Genomic DNA, 6,967 nt, shown 5'->3' with positions numbered 1-6,967 from the left:
CTCACACAGGCCACACACGCACCCACTAACTCCACTCACGCACTAACACTTGACTTGATCTAATTCTCCTAGAATCACTCTAGACAACAGACCCGGCCAGCATGCATGCACACACAGCTAGCGGGACCTCCATGCACTAACAAACTCATGCATGCACACGGCCAATTTCCACGCAGCGATCTAGTTTCAGCTCTTCATGCAGCACCGCATCACACGGTCTTCGGCATCTCACCATCAGTCGCATCACACGACTGTCTCCGGCATCTCGCCGTACATCCTATGCTGAAACTGTACATCATGTACGTATCTCACGTACGAGCTGCTTGGCAAGTTACCCGATCACCTAACTACATGCAGAATAAGAAACACAAATGCAGATACAAAATCAAGATTAAAGCTAACACTGCTCGGGAGCTTCCACCTCTGCATCGTCTACCCCGGCCTCCACGTCGTCTTCCTCGTCGCCGGCGACTTCTCCACCTCGTCGAGCACCACCAGGGTGAGCACACCCCCTCTCCTCTCCCCTGCATGTCCCAACATCTCTGCATCGTCGACGTGAGAAGGATCTGAGCGAAAACAAAAACGAAAAGGTTCCAGTTTTTGCTGTTTCACGGTGGCCACTTTCGACGCAGATCGTCGCCGGCACAGTCCATTTCAGCACGAGCTTCTTGTTTCTCTAGGTGCAGCACATCACCAGCTATCTACTGGTTTTTGAATAATCCAAATCGGAGCAGTAACAGCGTCGCCATATTCATTCAAAGTCGGTTCCAGAAAACAGTTTCTGTTTTCGGTTTTTTCAGTTTTCAGTTCACTGTTTCGTCTGTCCGTTTTTCGGTGAGTTTCGCCGTCGTGTCCGTGCGCATTTTCCGACCAAAACCATCCCATTCAAATCTTGGCACATCCATCTTGCTCAACCTCCTTTGTATCACTCAAATCAGTGCCTAGAATCGTTGCGGCTGAGGCTTCAAAATCTGTGCAGATTCGCGTCTACAGGAAATCGCAAGTGTCATTCTTTCAGTTACAAGTGTCGTGTTCTTCAGCAAACTTCAGTTATCTCGCGTCTGTACTATAGGTTGTCAGCATTATGTATAGGCTACCAACCTTGTCTCACATCCGATCGGCCCGAGTTCGAATCCCCTGTGGCACGGGATAAATCCCACCTTTTTGTTCTCTCCACGCTGGCACCTACGTGGCTCAAGGCCCCACCTGCCACTGCCTGTGGCTAGTCTCCAGCCTGTGTAAATGTTTCAGCTCAACTAAAATTCAGTTTTCAGAAGTTTTCACAAACAGATGGTTTTCCAAATGTTTCAAAATTGCACTTTTACAAATCTAAATTAAAACAAACTTTATGTCCTTTTTGATCAGAAAAACATGAGGAACATGAATATGCCATCCATACATCTGTTTGCATCTTGCATCATGTCTTGCGTTGATAGTTTCGCATATCCACCTTACATATATGCGGAGTATTTCGGATATCCACCTAAAGTTTCCCCCGCTTCGTTTAATTTTGAAGTAGATCACCCTTGCCATGCTACTGCCATGCTAAGCAACCTTTAACTTTGCCGGTAGAAATGCAACTCCAACCTAATTTGCTTGTCCGGGGCTCCGACTCCGCTTAAATTGGATAAGTTGCACCGCATCATCGTTGCCATGTCATGCATGCCTCCATCTGCTCATGCTGATTCTTCCTCCGTAGTAGTAAGACTTGCATACGTTGTTTGTCCAGCATTTGCTTCTTCCTGGATAGGATCCCGAAGTGGTGTGGTGAGATACGACGAGTTCTCCGGATGTTCCTCGGCAAGCTTTAACAGGCAAGCATTTCCTAAACTCCTGTCCCTGCAGGAGTCGCTCACCTATTTTATTTTGCTTTCTCTCTTATGCTAGCCTTGAGTTGCATTCTTGTCACGTGTCCTATCCACTTGTTACCTCAAGCAGCCCATATTGCCTCCACCAACCTCCTACAACTGTTGTTTGGTTATCGGGTCTGCCTTGCGAGTCGTAGTGCATGCTAGTGCTGTTTATATCTTGTTACCCCCTCCTGGACTATTAACCCGGAGCCTTATGTACCTAAGACCACAAAGGTACCAATGCCATCACTGAAGCCTCTCCTCCTGAGACCTTGGGAACTTAGTGTTGAGGAATCCAACGCGGCCGCGGCTGCTCACCATGAGAAATGGAAGGCGGATATAAAGGCGAAAAAAGTGCCTGAGCCCAAGCCGGTATTTACTGAGCATCAAAAGAAGTGGGCTAAGGATTTTTTGACGACACCGTCCCAAGTCGAGCGGAATCTGCCAGACGACTATGGACGTGAATTTCGTAGGCAAGAAGCAATATTGGAAAAAGTGGAGGCGGAGAAGAAAGCCTTGGCGGAGAAGGAGAAGAAAGCCTTGGAGGAGAAGAAAGAAGAAAGTAAAAAATGCGGGAAACAAATTGCCCAGCTCGGGGAATAGAATAAACAATCGATCCCCCCGCTCATAGTGAAAGCCGGTCCGGATGCTATGACGTTATCCTTCAGAGCCGATATGGATAAGGACTTTGAACTAATGGACCCCGCTATCATAGCAGCTGCGGCAGCACAGGGAATGACTGTAACGGGTGCCATAGAAAGAGCGACCGAGTTCGGTATGACTCTTCGTGCATTGTTAGGCCTTGAGGATGCGCCACTAAGTGAGGTAGCATTTACATATGTGCCGAATGGGCCTCTCGTCGAGCCTGCGCAGGAAGCGAGTCTACCAACACAAATGCGAAATCTGCTACGTTGGTACAAGGATTTCATAAAAAATAAGGCCGGCAAAGAATATATTTATGCGGAAGTTAGAGAGGAGCATCACTTCAAACTGTACTCTGTACAAGTTCATATGAGTGAATTGTTCCAGCTGCTCAATCTGCGCGAGCTCGACAAATCTATCCTGAGTTGCTACGTTCTGTAAGTGATTTATTTCTACCTCATCTCATTCATTGCCTGCACTATATATATTGTCCTAAGTATATTGTTGTGTACGCTATTATGCAGAATGAAGCTTGGGGAATGCAAAAAAAGGAACATCCATGATGTTGGGTTTATTGACCCACATATCGTTAATGGATATGTGTTAGAAAGATACCCCCAAGACGTGGAGAGAGACTTGTACAAGTTTCTTAAAGAGCAGCAACTCAAAAGTCAAATTCTATTTCCTTACCATTTTGGGTGAGTGTTTCTGTCTTGTGCACATTCTCTTTTGTTTACTCCATGCATGGTATGTCTAATCGATGAGTTATGCATGACTGTGCATGTAACGTGTCCGCATGTTCCACTGGATTCTGCTAATAATTGAATTTCACACCTCCAGAGTTCTCATCATGGACTCTCTGAATATGGATTCAAAGCTTTGGGTCGGCATTAGATTAATGCTGCAAAAGTAATTATTTTCAATCATTTGCGCTCTATATCGGCCTCTTTCGTTCATTTCCTAATATCAAGTAACTAATAACTCCCTTGTTCGTTTAATTTTCTTTGCCCTGTAGGGTTTGGAAACGGTTCAAAGATAAAATAACCGGTGAATTCAAAGATGAGCTAGAATTTAAAAGGTTAGTTAATGTGGATACTCAGCCACCGGGGACCAATCTATGTGGATACTATGTTTGTGAGTTCATCCGGAGACACACCTCTGAGCGGAGGCCGACGAATATCAACTTGCGGAGGAATGACTTGCGGAAGAAGCTTAGTCCAGAAACTCGCTTCCGACCAATTCAAGAGGAATTAGCAGGATTTTTGGTGAGGAAAGTCCTCCATCCTAAATGAGAACACTATTACGAGGACGAAGAACTTCTGATGCCGTAAATTGTGTATGAAAACTTGTTCGAAGTTGTATATGGTCACCCGAGATTGAATATATATTGTATATTCCTCTTGAATTCTTCTTGTTTGAAATTTCAAACTTGTTTGAAATTGTGCATTCATATGCATCAACGTGTAACATGTATATAGTAGCGTAGAATATGTGTACTGAAACTTCTTTGAAATTAAAATAAAACACAAAATAAAATATAAAAGAAATGAAACCAGATTTAGGGGGGCTAAAACCCTAAACCTGCGGAGGCCTCCGCCCCGACGGACGCCTGCAGCCCACGTGGACGGGCCTTTAGTCGCGGTTCGGGGGGGCCTTTAGTCGCGCATAGTTAGTCCCGGTTGCGCAACCGGGATTAATGCCCGTTGCGAACCGGGACTAAAGCCCCTTTTTCTACCGGTGTACGCTAGTGGACTTTGGAGCTCGGTTAAGCTGTGTGTGTAGGTCCTTTGGCTTAGCAATAAGTTTTCGCGCCTTCGTCTATATTGATGTAGTCGATTCGTGGGCGAGTTCTAACATAAATTACATTTTTCCCTAGATCTACAATTTTGCTCTGAGTTGCTTGAAACTTCGAACCACCATTTTTGAATCCTTCAAAAAAGCGAGACCCGAAGGATCTGCACTACTGCCGAGAAATTTGTTTCTGATCTTTTTTCGATAAAGAGCGTATATTAATATCGCGGAGATACCAATTACATCCAGCCTGTGTAACAACATCATACCCTAATGGCATAAAGGATGCACACAACTAAAAAAGAGAAAAGAATTACAAAAAAGAAAGGTCCCGCTACAGAGATCCATAACTTAAAACAACAACACTAATACCACCAAGATAACACCAGAAAATTAACTTCTCCATAAGCGACGCCTTCAAGAAGGAAACAGTGCACAAACGCTGTCGTCGCTCGATCATAGATCTTAGGTTTCACCCTGAAGAAAGTCATCTCTCTCAAAACAATGCCTTCAACAAGAACATTGCCAGGCACAATCAATTAAAGCCAGACCTTGAATTTTTACGCTGAAAGATAAGACTCTGAACTTCTTCTGTGTAGCCGCCCACACATACCAGTCGTTGTTTCAAGTCACGAAGCACTAAGCCAATTCTACCTCACCACCAAGATCCGATCATCATAGCTATTCCACCGATCTTGACTTGATGACCTTCTCCGCTAGCACCATGGAAACAAAATGAACTCCATGATATTAACAGCCAATAGAGCTTCGAAGCGCTCCCTCTGAAACCAAACGGCCAAATAAAAATATGGGTGCGCACGTCCGAAACCACCAAATCCAACAAACTTTAGGCATTATTCGCACAATGAATTTCGCCGGCAAAGCTTTGCAGAACACGACAATCCACCCAGACTGGTGGGAACAAGCATCCGATAGATCTTCAAACTTGGTGCAGGAAGAATCCTAGAACCGCCACCTTTATTTCGACGCGGACGAGCAAACCCCCACGCCGCCATCCGCCGCCCAACGACGACGAAGGAGGTTCAGAAAAGATCGTCACCGCCAAGCCCATGACGACTGCAGAGAATAAGACTCGGCAGCAAGTTGCTTGTAGCTCTGACTTGCTTACGAACACGATGAGGAGTTGCCACAATTCCTCACATACGGAGTAGACCTGTTCGGTTCGGCCATCGTTATGACCGCTCGAGGCAATTGTGAGGCGACGCTTCGAACTGGTGCCTACAGCCGTATTTTGAAACCTTGGTTGGAAAAGACTTATCTTTTTCAAGGAGGAACCAGGCCGCGCCTATGTACTGACTATTGTATCTGGGCTTTTGGTTTGAAATAAATTGTACCTCTATACCGATTTATTAGGGCATTACGCATTTCGAGGAGAAAAGTCTATAACCATTAATTTGCTTAATAAAATATGAGATATATGCTGCAAAAATTATACCATTGAATTCATATTCGAAAGGAGTTTTCAATAATATTTTTTTGTTGATTAAATTAGTAGTCAAAGTTTTTCTCGAAATATGTAATACCCTATAAACATGTATGAAGGAAGTAAGTGGCCAATGAGGATGCATTAAAGTGGAAATATGGTACCGTAGGAAAAAAAATTAACGACCGGTTGTCAACACTGTCCACCGCTACATTGGGGTCAACCTGGACCATGGCCCACCCAACATTTGGTCATTCTATTGTATTTCCTGCTAGGCTAGCCCACCAAAATTTTTTTTCGAGTGTGACGGGGGGGAAAATCCCCACCGTTTGTATATTCCTCGAATGACTTGGAGTCAGTCCAATACAAGATGTATCTCAGAAACAGGGAGGGGGTAGGGGAAGAGATTTACAACAAGCGGCACTGGGCCGGCAACCAATAAGAACAGAATTAAACATTACACTTCAGAAGGAGGAGGGATCGAAAGTCATCTAGCCGCTGGCATTCTGTCCCTTTGAGACGCCATCGCCAGGTGCCTAGGTCTTCGCAGACCCGCCGCAGAACAGTGGTGGTGGAGCACGGGCGCGAGTTGAAGACAAGGTCGTTCCGGGCTTTCCAAATAGCCCACAGTATCGTCGCGCAGCCAAAGCGCCAGGAAGTAGAACCAACGCCAGGTGGTGGCAGCAAGCTCCAGACGGAGAAGCGCCCGCCGGGAATGTGGACTCCAAGCCGCGCCCAAACCGAGCCGGCGAGAGAGCAGTCGAAGAAGAGGTGTCTGCCGGTCTCCGTCTCGCCGCAAGCCGCACACGAATCCGTAGGCGCACAGCTTTTGGCAAAGAGGTTAGCTCGGGTGCTAAGCCGGTCGATGTCGCAGAGGTAGGCGAAGATCTTCACTTTCGTGGGCAGCCGAGTCGCCCAAACGATAGAAGCAGAAGTATCCACGGGGCCAGCCGGGGAGAGCCAACGGTACGCCTCACGAGAGGAGAACGGTGGAGCCGAAGGCGAGTCGATGTGGCGCCGATCCGCCCCATCCACGAGAGCGAGCCCATCAAGGATGATGCGGACATCCATGAGCTCCGCGGAAGCCGCGCCAGAGAGACGAGGCAGAAGGGCGAGGCCGTCGGTGGAGACCCCCGCCACCGTAGCGTGCGGCCTGGTGCAGTGGGAGAACAGGGCGGGGAACCTGTCCGCCAGGCAGCCCCCCTGGAGCCACCTGTCGAGCCAGAAGGCAGTAGAAGTA

At 46.8% G+C, this 6,967-nt stretch overlaps 1 protein-coding gene across 1 annotated transcript; it reads left to right on the top strand.

Annotated features, from left to right (window-relative positions):
* The first annotated feature begins 246 nt into the window (after positions 1-246).
* On the top strand, positions 247-3,969 carry LOC127327617 (uncharacterized). Its single transcript, XM_051354395.2, has 5 exons — positions 247-499; positions 1,730-2,929; positions 3,017-3,190; positions 3,333-3,401; positions 3,508-3,969. Exons 2-5 carry the CDS (start codon positions 2,502-2,504, stop codon positions 3,782-3,784), a joined length of 948 nt encoding a protein of 315 aa, XP_051210355.1. The 5' UTR covers positions 247-499; positions 1,730-2,501; the 3' UTR covers positions 3,785-3,969.
* Positions 3,970-6,967: the final 2,998 nt, after the last annotated feature.

The sequence above is a fragment of the Lolium perenne genome, chromosome 1 (assembly GCF_019359855.2).
Source record: "Lolium perenne isolate Kyuss_39 chromosome 1, Kyuss_2.0, whole genome shotgun sequence".
Lineage (NCBI taxonomy): Eukaryota > Viridiplantae > Streptophyta > Magnoliopsida > Poales > Poaceae > Lolium > Lolium perenne.
This window is presented reverse-complemented; position numbering and strand designations above follow the sequence as displayed.

Coding starts and splice junctions, on each gene's coding strand:
- LOC127327617 (XM_051354395.2), top strand. CDS start 2,502: ATGACGTTATCCTTCAGAGCCGATATGGATAAGGACTTTGAACTAATG. Junction 2,930..3,016: donor ATCCTGAGTTGCTACGTTCT/GTAAGTGATTTA, acceptor GCTATTATGCAG/AATGAAGCTTGGGGAATGCA. Junction 3,191..3,332: donor CTATTTCCTTACCATTTTGG/GTGAGTGTTTCT, acceptor TCACACCTCCAG/AGTTCTCATCATGGACTCTC.